The following is an 18041-nucleotide window of genomic DNA, read 5'->3' as shown; positions in this document are numbered from 1 at the left end:
GTAAACAAATGGCTGTGTCACGGTCAAGGTGTATGATATTTACTTAATTATTAATTGTGCACTGTTTGTGGTCCATTGGACTGAAGCAGTATGAGAGATCCAAGCAGCAGAAAACTCAGAGTGTGACCTCACAGGGATCCATATTGGCCCTAAAAACCAATGCCTTTCACCCTGACTTGGATCCCTGTTGGCATTTCCTCTCACTCTGCCCAGACAAGGCAGCAATCAACTTGACCAAGAGCAATTTCTGATAGAACACTGGTTTTGTAAGTAAGAGGTTCACAGCTTATGTATCCAAATCTGAATTGTGTCTACAACTTGTCCCCACAATGCTAGACAAGTCATCTTTTGGCATTTCCAAGCAGAACCTAAAGTATAGCCTGATGATTTATATACAAGCTGGATCATTGGGAATACTTGCTCCCAATCTGGCTGGATAAGCCACCATACCTAAAGATAAAGTAGAATACACAAAAAGCCATGAATCTTGCCCAAAGGATCTCTTCAGGAGACAGGTAAGAGGGAAGACATCAGAGTATATGGTTTAAACAAAATGGCAGTGCCTTGCTTGACTGCAGCTGCTTCGACTCTCAAGAGAGTTCAGTTTTGGAGATGAAAGTGCCATTTGGTTGAGTGATTCTATGGGAATTTGTGACAAGAAAGCAGAATTGTAATGCTAAACTGTTATATGACTGCCAGTCCATATTAGATATGGAGATATTTAGTAAGAGAGGAACTACTGACAAAGCTGTTCTGGAGAGTCTGCATTGCTTCGGACTGCTTCAGTTGAAGATGTCAGCAGCAAAAGTGTTGGTGGGTTGCACAGAGGGGGTGAGATCGACTGCAGTCTCTGAAGATGCCTGGAGGAAGAGAGAAAGTAGCCGGAGGTGAGGTTGGCATTGTGCTTGGTGTTTTGGGTGACGGAGGCAGCAGGGCATGGCAGCCTTTGCAGCAGGGAATCTCCCACGGGCACTGACCATCTTCAGAGGAGGAGGTGGTATGATCAAAAGAGGATGTCTGTATTCTTAAAAACATTGTGGTGTGGGCTAATGAAAAACCATGGATGACACATGAGGTTTGCAAGATGTTGAAAGCATGGAATGTGGCTTTTAAATCCGGCGATATGCTGGTGCTTAGAACAGCCATAGCCAATTTGAAAAGGGTCATAAAACAGCAAAGCCCATTGTCAGAAAGTTCAGAACGTTTTCAGCATCCTACAAACACCAGGCCATTACAAACTATAAAATGGCTTCATCATATTGTAAGGGTGACACGGACTTCTTAAATGAACTGAACACATTTTTTGGAAGATTCAAGGTATCAAATAGGACCTCTGCGAGGAAAGCTGTGCCCTATCCTGATGAGCAAATGCTTAGATTTGATGTTACCTCTGTCTGGAGGACATTGTGGAAAGTTAACATTTGGAAGCCAGCAGGCCCAGATAATATCCCCGGGAGTGTGCAGATATTACAGATATTTTCAGTCTTTCATTGTAGCAGGCAGTGGTCCCATCGTGTTTTAAAATTGCCATTATTTTGCCAGGGCCAAAAAAAGTCTTCCATCAATAGTCTGTTATGACCCAGGTGATCAAGGCAAGGCAGGCCTTTAGAAAGTCTTTTATTGTCCTCCAATGACAAATGACCCTCCAATGACCAGTGAGCCCCCACACCACTCTGAAGGCAGCCATCCTCAGTTCCCCAAACAACAGCCCATATATAACCAGGAAAGTCCACAAGGCAAAGTTCAGGCATAAGAGAAATGGCAGTTCTCAGGGCAACAGGAAGTTACAGAGCAAAGGCAGTTCTAAAGGTAAAGCAAAAACAAAGGTCTCCCCTGTGTCTGTGCAAGCAGGCAGCTGTCTGGTCAACCACCTCCCCCAATGCCTGAGGGGCCTGGGACAGCATCGTCCTCACCATCCCTGTCGGACAGTCCCAGTTCCAATTCCTTATCCTCATCCTCCAAACCAGGCTCCAATGGGGCCATGATAGAGTCTTAATGATTATTGTCTGGCTCCATCCATCATTATGCTTTGAAAGGTTAATAAAGGACTTTATTGTATCCAGCCTCCCTCCAGTATTTGATTCACTTCAGTTTGCTTACTGTCCACTTAGAGGAAAGAAAAACCCATGTGTGAATGTTGCAAAGGGGGATGGGAGAAGGACCGTAGAAAGCCTACCCCTTAGCGAAGCCATAAAGAGAGGTGGGAACAGTCGCCAAAGACCAGTCCCAAGGCAATCCTCAGATCATCAAAGAGTACTAGGACTTATGGTACGTTTTCAGTAAAAAGGGGTCAGACGTGTTCCCACCCCATTGGCCAACCATTCCATAGAAATCCTACTGGGAGCCAAACTACCCAAACCTAAGCTGTATTCCATGACCCCTAGGGAACTGGAGGAACTATTTATTTATTTATTTATTTTATTCAATTTTTATCCCGCCCTTCTCCTTACCGGACTCAGGGCGGCTGACAGCCTTATAAAACAGATACTACAATAAATACCTAATTTAAAACCAAATTAAAAAGAAATATTTACTATGGCCTATATAATTAAAATTTCTCTTAAAACCCCACTAAAAATTCCCTAGGCCAATCCCGCNGCGGAAGGAGGGGAGATCCGGGATCACCCGGATCTCTGGGGGTAGTTCGTTCCAGAGGGTGGGGGCTCCCACCGAGAAGGCCCTCCCCCTGGAGGTCGCCAGCCGGCACTGTCTGGCTGACGGCACCCTGAGGAGATCCACTCTGTGGGAGCGTACCGGCCGATGGGAGGTAATCTGCGGCAGAAGGCGGTCTCGGAGATATCCAGGTCCGATGCCATGGAGCGCTTTGAAGATGATGACCAACACCTTGAAGCGCACCCGGAAGGCTACCGGCAACCAGTGCAGCTCGCACAGCAGCGGTGTTACATGGGAGCGACGAGTCCCTCCCAACACCGCCCGCGCGGCCGCATTCTGGACCAGTTGAAGCCTCCGGGTGCTCCTCAAGGGGAGCCCCATGTAGAGAGCATTACAGTAGTCCAGGCGGGAGGTGACGAGGGCATGGGTGACTGTGCGCAAGGCGTCCCAGTCCAGAAAAGGTCGCAACTGGTGTATCAGGCGTACCTGATAAAACGCCCCCCTGGTCACGGCCGACAACTGGTCTTCCAGTGTCAGCCGTGAATCCAGGAGGACCCCCAGATTGCGTACCCTCTCCGAGGGGGCCAAAATTTCGCCCCCTATGGCAGTCAGGCAGCATAGACAAGAATCTGGCCTCACGCCCCATCATGCACAGTTGATGTTGCGGGGCACGGGCAGAGGGCGTGGCTGCCATGGCGCTGCTGAGCTGCCTGGGCGATCTGCGGCAGGCCCTGGAGGCGGTGAGTGGCCCTGCAGGCAGATGGGGTGGGGGCGGGGCAGGGGGTGGAGCAGGGGCAGGGCCAGTTTTTGGGCACTCGGTCTCTAAAAGGTTCGCCATCACTGAGTTAGGGTAATGAAACATCTACAGGAAAACAAGCAAGCTCAGAGAGCACCAAGGACCCCTCTTTTTACACTTCCAAGCATTTGTCAGAGTTATTCAGGATATTACATGTTCTATTATTTTTGCAACTCAGACACAACTTCTACCATGTCCCTGTAGTTCTGCCTATGTCTTCTAAAATATTTTACAAACTTTTGGACTAAAGTCCAGAACCGAAACAAGTTGCACATACAAAATCAGAAATTCTCTGGCATTAAGCACAGCAGGGAAGCTGCAGTTTTGTGATTCCTGTCTGACTATTGACAACAAGAACAAAACATAGAATGGGAAAGGTGTCGGTATACTATTTACAATAGATCAGACATGTCAAACACAAGGCCCGGGGGCCGGATGCAGCCCACGAAGTGGTTTCATGTGGCCCGCGAAGCCATCCTGGAAACAGTGAGGGAACGGCCCCTGCTGCCTTGGCCCTGGCCCAGGCCGGCCGGGAGCCAATGTACAATTTTGTGGTGGCCATCTATGCTGAAACGCATTCAGTCTTAGCTCCACAAGGCTATCTGGAAACAGCGAGGAACCAGCCTTTGCCACGTCGGCCCCACCCCGTGGGTGCATGCTGGGGAGGTGTCACCCTTTGTGAGGAATGAAGAAATGGACCATGCCTTGGCGCTTGCCCTAGTCCCACCCCCTTCTGCCAGAGACCCTCAAATCTGTCCCACTCCTGCCCAGACCCCCACAGGCACCCTTGACACAAACGATGTAGAGCTGGCCATGCCCACCCAGTAGGCCACACCCACTCTATCCACGCCCACCCAGTAGGCCGCACTCACCCTGGCCACACCCACCCGGCCCCCCGAGGGCAACCCCAATGCTGATGCGGCCCTCAATGAAATTGAGTTTGACACCCCTGCAATAGATAATTCACAGAAATCTTTTCTTCAGATGCTCATCTTCTCAGCAATTTGTCCATTGCCCTGGGCAGAGGAAAGAGACATCCTTGTTACTCAAGGTATAAATAATGGGTTTGATCAAAGGAATGATTAACATTTTAAAAGATGTGCTTGTCATGATCAGGAGATTATTTCAGTTGTGGAATCATATCTGTAGATATGACAGTACCATAGAATAGGTTAATTTTGAAGTTGAGGTTCAACATAACAAGACATACTAATGAAGCAGATGATGAGCAGCGTGCTAATGAGAAGAGTTTCTCTCCTCCCTCCTTCTCTGGCTTGATAAAGTTTTAATAATCAGTAAAATAATGAAATATACAGATTTTTCCATGGAGATTGGGTCGATCCCTTTGAGCTCTTGTTACAAGAGCATTGTCGAATTCTTGGTTGTTATTTCAGCAGCTTGGCTCCCAATGGATTAATTCAGCAAAATACAAGCAAAAGGGATTTTTGAACTTCCCAACTATAATAATTATTTTTAAAAACAAATGAGATGTTTCGTCAACATGACTATTTCTTAGAATCAATTTGTAATTGATAAGGCAGAGGCTGAAATTATGTAGTATGGGTAAATTGTGATAGATTACAACCAAAAATTGATGAAATGTATTATTTTTATTGCTCTGAGATCAAGTATTTTTATCAGGGATGAACCGGCAAACTGATCTAACAGTGTCCTTGTAATATATACTTTGATTCCTTCATTAAACAAGCAAGATGTAGATCTTCTAAAACAAAGTTTCCTAGCCTTTCCCAGTTGGCGGCCAGGAGGGGGGGAAAGGGGGATGGTTTTGTGGGAAGGGACAGGCACATGTGTGCGCACAAGTACCTGTTGCTTGTGCGAGTGAAGCCGAGAGCACCCGTGATGCTCATGTGAGTGAGGTCCCAAGTGCCTTCAAGAGTCTGGTGACTGGGCCTGTGATGTTCGCGTGAGTGGGGCCACAAGCCCCGATACCTGCACCAGTGGGGGCCCGAGTGCTTGCGATGCTCATGCGAGTGAGGGCCCAAGCGCCCACAATGTCATGAGTGGGGCTGTCCATATATGAGCACACACACCAGCCAGCCGCTCACATGGCCCAGGTATAAATAGGCCACAGACTGGTAGTGGGCCATGGCCCACAGGAGACCCCTGTTGTAAAGGGTGCGGAGTGGCTTAGCAGTTAAAAACTCTGAGCTTTATCAGCTGGAGTGCTGACAACCCAGGTTCTGGACCCAAGCACTGCAAAACAGAGTGAGCTCCTATTCCTTGCCCCAGGTCCTTCCAAACTAGCAAAGCCAAGAAGAAGTTTAACAAAAAAACAAAATAAACTTGAAAAAATGACAGTGTGGACTGAGCAGAGAGAGCGGACATCTTGAATAAGAACTGACGACCAATCAGCATTAAATGAGGGAAGAGTGATACTCAGAACTTAAGAAGTGAATTAATTGCTTTAAAAAGTTTCTAAAACAAAAGGGATAAATTGTAATTGATTTGAGAGTTAGACCAATAAGAATTAATTGAACATAACCCATTGTATGATTGAATTGGAGGAGGCTAACTAGGAACAAAAGGTTGAATGCCCAAGGAGGGTGAGAAAATTTATTTACTTGTCTCCTTGTTGAATACAATAATATTTATAACTGTTAAGGGATTGACTGTAAAACCTGGTCTTTATTGCTAATGAACTGAATATTGGTTATAATATTGAGGTAATTTAATGGTTATATTATTGTTACATGTTATTATNCCCTTGTGGGACCCCACAAGTTAGGGGCCTTGGGGTCGACCTCTGTCCCCCTGCCAATACAGACTGCGTACGGTCGGTGAGGAAGGAGGAGAACCACCGCATAACAGTGCCTCCCACTCCTAACTCACCCAAACGTCGCAGCATGATACCGTGGTCCACGGTATCAAAAGCTGCTGAGAGGTCCAAAAGAACAAGGACATAGGAATGGCCCCTGTCCCGGGCCCTCCAGAGATCATTTACCAACGTGACCAATGCCGTTTCCGTGCTGTATCCCGGCCTGAAGCCCGACTGGAGACTATGGACTTTTATAGACAAAAACCTGAAGTGTGGTTTCATCCAACCTGTCAGACCGAGGGTGGCTGTCCCAGTACTGTTTATGGAAAAGAAGGACTATTGGGGGCTTAATATTGTCTGCATGGAAATCATCTACCCCCTCCACTTGATGAGGGACATGCTAGCGATTTGGCCAAGCAGGTCTTCATCACATTGCATTTGTGGGTAGCATACTTCCAGAGTAGGATCAATACAGGGGATGAGTGGAAAATGGCTTTTAATTGCCCTTTAGGATGTTTCCAATTCTGAATACTCCCTTTTGGACTGCAAGGGGCCCCTGTTGTGTTCATGCAGCTGATAAACAAAGTCCTGCATGAGTACCTGTACAAGGGAATGCTGGTTTACCTGGATGACATTTTAATGTACACTGAGACAATGGCAGAACACATAAAACTAGTCAGAGCTGTGCCCAAAAAACTTTGAGCGACCAAACTATATGCCAAGCTATCCAAATGTAAATGTCAAGCTATGAAGATCTATTTTATTAGGACTGCCATGTTGCTTCTAGCTTGTCAACAGTTGCAAGGTGGGAGGTGGGGAGCTTGGGATTCACAGGTATTCCCTATCAGTGTAAGAGCCGAAGCTGCTGAAGGATGTTTTGGCGAGCAGAAGGTTTCTTCTCATAACAACTGCTGAACTGTCAGAAAGGGAGGGAAAGTTTTACTCTTTTAATTATCTGTTTCCCGCCATATTGCCAGACCTAACTATCTGCCGGTATGTTATGCCTGATTAAAGTTTACATTAGAGATTGCTATGTCTCCAGTGTTTTACTTCATTGGGCTTTTCACCAGGATTTGACACTGAATTTCTCTAAAGTAAAATTGATTATCCGGACTACCGCATTTCCCACAAGGGGACAGAGATGGACCCAGAAAAGGTGCAGGCAGTACTATAGTGGGCTCCTCCCTCTACCCAGAAGCAACTACAAAGCTTCCTGGGATGTGGGAACTTTTATCGCCAATTCATTCCTTCATTTTTCCTGATAGCTCTCCTCATAACCAACCTACTAAAGACAAAAGGGGAGGGAAAGCCCAAGCCCAACCAGCTGCTTAAATGGACTATGAAATGCCAAGCCATATTATAAAAGCTTAAGTGCCTGTTCACAGTGGAGCTGGTGCTGAAACACCCAGACCACAATGCCCCCTTTGTCATTCAGGCTGATGTCAGAGATGTCGCAGTGGGCATGGTGTTTCTGCAGGAAAACCAGCAGGGGATCCTATAGCCATGCACCTACACTTCTAAAAAGTTTAATGAGTTTGGGAGAAGGAAGCCTATGCAGCCCACTGGACTCTCCTAACTTGGGAGACATTTCCTAGAAGGGGCAAAAACCCATTTGAAATATGGACTGACCATAAGAATCTAGAGGCTCTAATCCCCCTCCCACTGAGGTTATCTTCTAAACACGTTTGTTGGGTTCAGTACTTTAGTCACATCAACTTCATGTTATGATACCACCCGGGGGGGGGGACTTCCTAGCAGACACTCTATCCACGCTGCCGCAATATAATAATTGAAAGCCAGAGGTGATTAGGGCAGTCATCTCCCTCAGGCAACTGGCAGTCCCCGTTCACCACCTGGCCACAGGCTAAAACAAAAACCCAAATAGTTGATGATCTAAAGAGTGCCCTAAAAGAGCTTTGGAGGAAGACAAATGGTTCCAAATGCAGAAGGATGAATGTACAATGCAAACTGTACATCCTGCAGAGCCAATGGTTCTAAAAAAAAGCTATGATTCAAAAGTGGCAGGGCATTTTGGTATTGTAAAAACCCTGCACCTAGTCAAGCGCCAATTTTGGTGGCTGTCACTGAAGAAGGACATAGAGAGCTACGTAGCTAGCTGCCCTGTTTGTGCCTCCACCAACAGGCAACAAGGGAAAACACCAGGGCTTCTCCAGCCACTAGCAGAACCTGGAATTTTGGCCCAAGCAGTGGTGAAGCTACTGTATTCAGTTTGATTACAGTCTTTTTCATTTAGTTGGGGTTTCTAATTTAATTGTCTGAGTCTCAGAGTGACTAGACTTGCCTCTAGACCCTTTACTTTTTCTTTAAGCAATGCAATTAGTTTATATTTGATAAATATGTGATTTGGGTCTTCTGGATTCCATTATACTTTTTAATTTTAAAATAAAATCTAAATAAGCAGCACTTTCTGCAGAGAACAATTTGCCATCAAAAAAAATAATGTTCAATCTCTTCAATGACCGGTATTCCACAAATAAACAAATACCGGTCATTGAAGAGATTGAACATATTTAAATTAGAAACCCCAACTAAATGAAAAAGACTGTAATCAAACTGAATACAGTAAGGAACAATTAATTACCAAAGAAAATGAACCTTTAGAGATAGATCGATGGTAATATGTCACTCATAAAAATAAAAACAACAACAACCAAGAACATTGTCCATGCACTCTAATCCAATCCAGTACAGTTCATTTAGGCTTGTACAACATGTCTAAGGCCGAACATGTTGATTTCTCTGAATGGAGCTTGTTAGGGTTTCATTAGGATATGCTGTAATAGAGTATAACACATAAGCTATGTTTATTTGTTTTAAAAGCACCAGTAAAAATTTCCTGCATTGTCAGTTGTTAAACTTTTTATAACTATTACAGAAAATCATTGCAAAGTATAAAATAATAGGGTTTGCAATCTTCCGGAGAAACTTTACAAATATATTATCATTGATAGTTATACAAATAATATAACACAAAAGAAATAATACAAAATTTTAAATAAACAAGTTTCTTTAAGAATCATATTTGTAAAAGGCAAGGTAAGATGAAAATTATGAAATATTAGGGAAAAAAACCTTAAAACAGACCGTATTTCACATAAATGAGTACTTGAAAATACCTACCCACAATGTATGTTGGGGATATTTTTGAGATAAAAAACTGCTGTGAAGAGTATGGAATGTATATAAGTAAGATGTAAGTTTTTTTCAGAGGGAAGGTAGGCATTGGCTGGTAACAAAGACCTTGCCACTATCTAGTCATGTTAGATACAGAAGTTGTGCCTTTTAGATAAACCAGTGAATCAAATGCAGAGATTTCTTGCTGTCTTTAGGTGACAACAAAGTACACATTTTTGAGGGTAACCATTTTCTTTATTTAATCTGTCAATATTTACAGACACCTAGCCTCAAGATATCAAAATATCAAGGGGGAAGAACAGATTTAAAATATCTCGGGGGAGAAATAGTTCATACTCACAAATCTCTCATTTTTTTAAATCAGTTATTAAAATTTGATACTCAAAGACGCACAAAAACATACAGAACACGTTTCTTTTTGGAGATATTTCATTTTTACTGCACAGCAACACTTACCCTGTTTCTCCGAAAATAAGACTTAACCAGAAAATAAGCCCTAGCATGATTTTTCAGGATGCTTGTAATATAAGCCCTACCCCAAAAATAAGCCCCAGTTAAGATCGCCAGACAGACACATTTAATACCTTGAAAATAAGATTTAACTAAAAATAAGCCCTAATGAGTCTTTTGGAGCAAAAATTAATATAACACCCAGTCTTATTTTCGGGGAAACACGGGGTAGTAGAAAATACTTACTGCACTCTTTTTATATATTTATTTCTGTCAAATAATTTAGCTTTACTGTATTCATGTCTTGAAATAAGGTGATGGCTTCCCACTTATAATGATTTTTATTTTTAAAATTTTCTGGGCATAGATATATTCCTAGGATGCCTATCTAAAAGGTAATAAAGCCTTATATAGTAATCCTCTTTACAAATCTGAGCCTCCATCAAAAAGTTATCCTTAATTAACATATCCTGGCACTACCTATTGACATCAGCACAACTTGAAATAGCCTACAGAAAGAAAATACAAGTGCCTTCGAGATACTAATAGATTTTTTTATATGATTTCCAAGTGATTTTTTATGGTTTTCTAATAGCCAGTCATTTGAAATAATAAAAAAAACATTCTTTTTAAGTGGCGATGGAGACAATTTCTGTGTGTCTCAGAAGTGTAAGTTTGAGTAGACAACATCATTCCTTTAGATGCTGCGATGTTTCTTGGTATCTCCTTTGATATCAACCAATGTCCCAGCTCCATCTTTTTTAAAAGTGTTTTTAATAAATCAAATAGGAAGTGGTATGCTGCAAACCAAAAGTCTTGATCGTAATTGCAACAATATCCTTGGTTCCAAATAAATTTCCAGAGGAGAACATTCAGAGAGAATTTTATCTTTGATAAAGGGTACCCTTTGAATTGTCATGTACACCAGAGGTTAGCAGCAGATTCTGGAAGATTTTGACCATTTAGTTAACCTGAGCTAATTCTGGAAAACTAAACAGTATCTGAGAACACTAGACAGTTATAAAGTTGTAGGCTACCCCAGAAAGTTAAAAAAAAACAAAAAACCTCAGAAGGTGGGAATGGCAGGTAGTGAACCAATAATATTCCTGCAATCATTAGGTCTTTCAAATCTGGACTCTTTGCCAAATAATTGGCATGTTGGATTCAAATAGCACCACCTGCTAGCTGCTCTTGGATATCCTAGAGACCCTTCTGAATAAAATGCTTCCTTGCTATCCATAAAGATTGTCAAAAGCCCCTTGCAAATTCTGTTGTGAGTATCCTGTGGATTGAATCAAATCCAGAAATAATGGATAGGGTGACAACTGGAGTGGTATCACTGTGCATCCTTAGAGCCACATTTTAGTACCTCAGACAAAAAAACCTAAATGAAGCTTATGAGCAACTGCCCAGGCCCAGCATAACTTTAATAAGTGTATGTACAATGGTCAGTTTATAGAGAATGCTACCAGTTTCTTTATATACAAATGCCACTAAACTTAGTGATGAATCATCTTCTTAATTGTGCACTAATATGACTTACTGAGAAATCAAGAATTGCTACAGTTGCACCAACACCAATTTGGTTCTTACAAAGACCAAAGAAAAGTAGAGGTAGTTCTTACCTAATGACCCTAATTGGGATTGGAATTTTGTCACTAAGCAATGTAGTCATTGGGCTAAACATCCCATTATAGCATCACTTAGCAATGATAGCTTTGGTAGTTCTGGTTGCAGTCATTAGGACTCAACAGCAAAACGCAGACAAAAGGTTAGAGATTTGAGGGAGGGGGGAATGCGCAGAAGGGCACTCTTAGGGAAAGACTTCGTATCTGTCTTGCCCTATTTAACAGCTTCAAACCCCTCCTGCCCATTCTCCCACCCCACAAAAACTTCTATTCTTTTTTCACTCTGCCACTGAGGCCTGAAAAAGCAGGAGGAAGAAGACAGCAGAGGCCATTTGGAGGTGGCAGAGTGCAGCTGACCAAAAAAGCAGAGGTGGGAAGGAGAGATAGGCAGGTGGAAGAAGTTGAAGCACTCCTCGTGTTGGCAGAGTGCCTACACTGTCAAGTGTAGGTGCTCTGCCAATGATCAATATGTGACTAGATAGTTGTAACTTTGAGGATCCAGCATAAGTACCATTTGTTAAAATCTGTTGTATCTTCAGTCATTGAATGAATGGTTATTAAGTGAGACTATCTGTATAATCAATGCCATCTCCACTCTGTGCCCTTGCTTTGAAAGATCTATTTCCTCTAATACTTTCCGGAGCTGCAAGCTAGTCACCATCTTAGCTGCATTCTCTAAGATGAGAAACTTGGAAACTAGATGAAAATTATTCATAGTCATGCTTCTTCAAGAGGGGTCGTACCACTGACTGCTTCCTTTCTCACTTAAAGATGTATTAATCATTGTATGACCCAATCATATGTCATCTGTCAGGCAGTGTTAAATAACTGGGGGAGTAAAGAGCAAAAGGACAAGTGGCCAGGTTAACATCCCAAAGATTCTGTACATTTCTTCATGAGTTAATAGTAAATTCTTCTCAGGTAACAGAACAAGATGGTGCCTCATTAATTTGCATGGACTCATCCAGTTGGAATCCAACTTTGAACAGATCTAAACAACTTTATATGAAGAACCCTTGAATATTTCTCACAGTGTCCTTAAAAGGTATTTCTGTGATTCTTCCCTCCTGAACACACAGCAGGTCATCTTAAACAAAACCATTGGCTAGTTTCCAGTATATCACCATAATATAATGCCTGTGATGGGCTCTTTCATGAAACTTCTCGGATTCACTCTCTTTCTTCCTCCACTCTGGTTGTTTTCTGTTATTCCATCCTCCACATCTCCTTGGAAAACCATGAAACCCACAAGATCAACAAACGGGGAGAGGTCCCATAGGAGCAATCCAATCAGAGGCCTTTGATATCTACCTGCTCTAGGTAGAAATGAGACCTCAGTCAAACTGTCCATCACATTCCCCTCCCCCCAAGCCCTAAGTTATCTCTGAAGCCCCTTAGGTCCATTAGTCATTGAGCTAAAAGACCCAACTAATTTGCAGAGGGAGACAGCACCAGAGAACAGAAGTGCACTTAGTGATCTGACCATTATAAAGGACAGTGCCATATAAAGTCCACTGCAATAATCTATTCATGAGGTGCTCAAGGGATTCCCAGTCAGGAAAAACTAATATCCTTTATCTTCAGATTGTATTCCAACTACCAGAGACAGAAATCAGTTTTAATGTGTGGTTTTGAGAGTAAGTCAATAATCTAGGATGGGTTTTGTTCATGTAAGGCATGTTGATTATGTTACTACTTTATGCTAATAGCCATGATAAAGGACAGCTTCTAAGAGCACCAATGAAAGTAAAAATAATACACTGCAGCACATGAGAGGGGGAAAAAACCCAACCAAATTTCAGCTTAGAATGTTGTGAAATCTAGCCTGCAGTTATTTTATGTCTGTTTGTATTATATGAACCTAGAAAATTGGATTAAACCATTATTTAATAATAGGTAAGCATATTTTGCAAATAAAACATTTGCTGATCTGTTATTCATATAGTCACTTCTCTAGGAAAAATATATAGTTTACATATATAGTGATTTTTAAAGTCAAGGACCCATGTTTTTCATCCCTGTAGTGCAGACATGTCAAACTCGCGATGTCACGTGACGTCGCATGATGTATCAGAATTTTCCCATTGCCAGCAATGGGGGGTGGCGCAGTTTCATCGTGATGCGTCCGGCCTGCGGGACGGCAATTTGACACCCCTGCTGTAGTGTATTTCACCCTAAAGAATGTTTCTATTGACATCTCCAGATTCCCATCTCTCATTGTAAATTTTCCATTTTAATTGTTAATGCAGTCTATTATGGATGCTAGTCTGGAAGTTTTCAGTGCAATTCATCCACCCCGAAACAAGACTTTGACATACTGATATGAAGTGAAGGAAACTCCCATTGTAGTAAAGAATCAATCAAGCTCCCATGGGAATGTAAATGTGTTTCAATATGAGTCTTAGGACCGTGTGACTCACGAAGTTAGGATGTTGGTCTGATGATCAGAATGCTTGCATTTGAGTTGGTTGCTACTGTTGGATGGGATGAGCTCCCATCACACACTCTAGTTCCTGCTGACCCAACATTTTGAAAGTGGGCAACTGCAAGTAGATAGATGGGTACTACTTTGGTGGACAAATTAAAAGGGGCATGAAAGGAGCCCCCAATTGGACATTCCCCCAGGCAACAATAATATTACCATTCAATCCTTTCAATCCAGGAGTGTTTTGGTGCTCTCGACACAAATGCAGTAGTAGCATGAGTTTTTGCATTACCTCAGAAGTAGTGCCACCTCTCTCTGATGTCAAGTAACTGTCACTATTCAATAGCTAAGTTGATATATTTTAGCCTCAGTGTCCTGTACTCATAATTACTCACAGGATCTCTTTTCATTTATAACACTAAAGCTCTGCAAAAGGTATAGAAACTTATACTTCCTTATTGAACAGAAAGAAAGACTAACTGGCTTATGGTGTTCAGAGTTGTGTAGTTGGCAGCAATGAAGATGACCATAGTTCAATTTTAAACTGTTTTTGAGAGCTTTAGGAATGAAAAATGTAGCAGCATAGAGATGTCTCTAGATAAATATCTAATAGCCATATTTGAAAAAGGATCCCTGCTTGTTAACTACCTATACTATCTTGATATGTATAATTACATGATTGAAAAACATTTTGCCAATATGGATTTGCAATACAGCATCAAAGATTATGCCCAAGACAACTAAGAAAAAGGCAAAAACTCGGAGACTGTAGTTTCCTTCACAGTTTATTGTTGATATGAGATTTAACCTGCTGACTTTCAAGTTTAGTCACTATCCTGCATCAAACACATCTGAAAGACTTTGATAGAAATGTTCTCTTTGCATACATCTATCTGCCTATCTCTATCTGCCTATCTCTATCTATCTATCTATCTATCTATCTATCTATCTATCTATCTATCTATCTATCTATCTATCTATCTATCTATCTATCTATCTATCTATCTATCCATCTCTTTCTATCATCTATCTTCATCATCTATTTCTATGTCCTTTGTACATGAATGTTCTGTAATAAATTGATCAACAGCAAAGCCATAATTTTGATAAGTACATTAATGTTTTTCTTTTATAAGAAATAGCTGTAAAATAAACACTGAGCCATGAAAGTTAATATTTGCAAAATGAATGTAAGCACATGCATGCACATTCCTACTGAAATCAATGGGCTTTCAGGATATTTCCTGCCAGATCATGTCCAAGATTAAGAATAGCAATAGCACTTAGACATATACCGCTTCACAGGGCTTTACAGCCCCCTCTAAGCGGTTTATAGAGTCAGCATATTGCCCCCAACAACTGGGTCCTCATTTTACCGACCTCGGAAGGATGGAAGGCTGAGTCAACCTTGAAGTTACTGTTAGTGACAAAGTGATACCAAACTGTAATCATGGACCCCTTTATTTTTGCAAAGGGTTTTCCTTTTACTTATGTATATTGTATAAACAAGGTATTGTTGTATAAACAAGGTATCACAAAAGTGCACTCTAATTTTGTGGATGATGATTTCTAAAACCCTCCTCAATCTTTTCCCCACATTCAACATTTTCCAACATTTGTATGTGTAATGGATTTTTGGTGTTGAAAAGTATTCAATGTGCCCAGCCACATGCATTGTTTAGATTCATGTATTTATATTTATAATCTTTATATTATAATATGTACAAAGGCTTTCCATTATACAGAGCAGTACAGAAGTTTACACTTCAAAAATCCACATTGTAATACTACATAGTCTAATTAATATGGAAAAAAGAAAAAGAAACCAAAGCTTAGCTAAAATGAATAAGCAAATAAACAACTCCTCTTTCCCAAAATGCATGGCAAATTATTAAATATAATCTGATTGGCAGTGCAATAAAATTGCCCCATCAGTGTTTGTTTTAGCTTTTGTGTTTATGCATTCTGCTATCAAATGTACATTATAATTGTATCAAATGTTTTGACAAAAGAAATTTTAAAGTAACCATGATGGTTTTCTTTGTTGACAAAAATAGAAATCTATAACAAATTTGAATAACTCCAAAATAAAAGAAAAATATCTTAGTTTCAGTTTTACAGTCTTCTCATTATCACCTGATACTTTAATTCTTGTACTTAAAAATAGCTTTATACAAAAACCACAGGCTTCTTAAATACAGTTTTTCATGCTCAGTACAATTTTGTGCACACAGTCTACTCACATCCTTCCGAACCTTGTAACAGTTTCTGCTTAAAGAACAATCTGTGCTTTATATATAATCCCCTTGCCTGTTTCATCAGGTATGACTGCTTAAATACTACATTTATCATTAATTCATGATGTTACTCTAATATTTAGCACAAATGTAGTGTTCAGCCTGAAATGATACAAGATGGGTAACAATCTTCAGCTGTACGACTGGTTACAACATCATCAGCATATTAGGAAGGTTTGGTGAACTGTACAGGCCCAGGTGTCACTTTTAAGATGGCTCTTTGCTGATGGTGGAAGATGGAGTGGCTTTGCTGACACTTCCATTCTGGGACTTGTAGCTGGTAAAGCTGGGTGTGTGGATTGACCGAATGTTCTTCATACTTTGGTTTGGTGATGTGATAGAGATGGAAGAAGGTAAGGAGGAGGAGGAGGAAGCTGAGGAAAAGGAAGATGGAGGAAGAGGGGCTGGCCGGCCATTTTGAGTCTGTGTGGAGAGTAAAAGGTGATTGTGGCCTTTACCTGTGTGAGTAGGATTCTGGAATTTTAAGGAGCCATTAGCAACTGAAGGGATTAAGGAAGAAGAATGAGTAGGACGACCTGTTGGAGGACTGAGAGAATTAGAAGGAACAGAGGCTTTAGTAGATAGGCTTGGAAGGTTAGTGTTATCACCACTAGACACAGAACTACTTTTTCCAGAAGTGGAAGAAAAGGCTGGAATTTTTGAGGCTGATAGAATAGGGGAAATAGCTTTATAATCCCCACCAGCTTTCTTAGCACTTCCATTAGCCTGTAAATAAAGATGGTGGGAGACAGTTTAAGTCAGCATACATCACAAAGCATGGGAATATGTAGGAAATTCGGCTTGAGAAGAATAAGAATGATTTGTTCAAACCTGCCCTAAGTCTTGCATCTATGGACTGGATCTTTCCCCATTTTTCCTGTCCCTTTAAGCTGCACAGCAAAAAATGCATAGAGCAAGAGGAAGTTCAAAGAAAAGGGTTTGTGGAAAAGTGACCACAAATATGGGGGCTGATCAGCTGATGAAACATGCGTCAGAATTGTTAAGGTGAAGATGGAAACACTCCAGTGGGTGGTTAAGAGGTGTTGATTGAAATCTGTTAAGTAGGGAGTTAGTATAAACACTTTAATCAGAAACGCTTCAGACTTATCAATTCCTATTGCTGACTTCAAAAAGTATTACAGCTGAGTACTGAAACAAAACTTCAAAAGCAGGAGATGTTTGCCACAACATGCACAAGCTGATATCAGAATAATGCAACTATTAGATACTTTCATGCCCCACACCCTCAAGCCCTGGATTCCAATTCAAGATCTTCACTGAGAAGACAGTTCATGATTTGGTAGCATCCAAAACTGGCAACTGGACTTATACATTTATGTAACGCATACATCTCAGTACTGACTCCATCCCAAGATTTGGTTTAGGGTAAAACTACCTGTCTGTACTGGCGTTGATCCTGTAGCTTGGGCTGTTTGATGGTCTTGTCCACACCTCCTTGCCTACTTTTTGTGGCTGCAGGGATTGGCATCCTGCTTGTCTGTGAAGTACTGGTTGAATTCTGTGAGGAAAGCAGGTATAAGGGTAGGAAAGAGACAAGGGAGATAGGTCAGCTGGACTCATTATAGATGAGAAGGATCACAGCACATGGGGAAAAGCTGCTTTAGGTGAGAAGCTAAAGCTCAACATGCATGGAAAGCACCAGAGGAAACCACATCAAAGTCAAAGTCAAAGCTGGTGTTAATTTCAGGAATAAAAAATGGAATAAAAATTCAACTGCTAATCAATCTTAATTTAACTGCTGCACCCACAACATAATATCAACTAAGCATTTTATGCCCACCACCAAAATCAAATAAAAATAAAATCAGCATTTTTAAAATGAAAACACACAATATTAGCTGTTAGGTACTAAATTGGATGCACCAACAAGCCACCGGAA

General features: G+C 41.4%; 1 protein-coding gene across 1 annotated transcript in view; it reads right to left on the bottom strand.

The window, feature by feature from the left end:
* Positions 1 to 14611: 14611 nt before the first annotated feature.
* KIAA1217 (KIAA1217 ortholog) overlaps positions 14612 to 18041 on the bottom strand; it is a 172818-nt gene continuing 169388 nt past the window's right edge. Inside the window, exons 18-19 of the mRNA XM_015811568.2 lie at positions 17538 to 17660; positions 14612 to 16867 (exon numbers count right to left, since the gene is read on the bottom strand). Of these exons, the coding sequence (XP_015667054.1) occupies positions 16349 to 16867; positions 17538 to 17660 (642 nt within the window). The 3' untranslated portion in view covers positions 14612 to 16348. The remainder of the gene's footprint in view (positions 16868 to 17537; positions 17661 to 18041) is intronic.

Source organism: Protobothrops mucrosquamatus, unplaced genomic scaffold (genome assembly GCF_001527695.2).
Source record: "Protobothrops mucrosquamatus isolate PMUCROS unplaced genomic scaffold, P.Mucros_1.0 scaffold45, whole genome shotgun sequence".
Classification (NCBI taxonomy): domain Eukaryota; kingdom Metazoa; phylum Chordata; class Lepidosauria; order Squamata; family Viperidae; genus Protobothrops; species Protobothrops mucrosquamatus.
The sequence above is the reverse complement of the archived record's forward strand: the minus strand, read 5'-3'. Positions and strand labels throughout refer to the sequence as shown.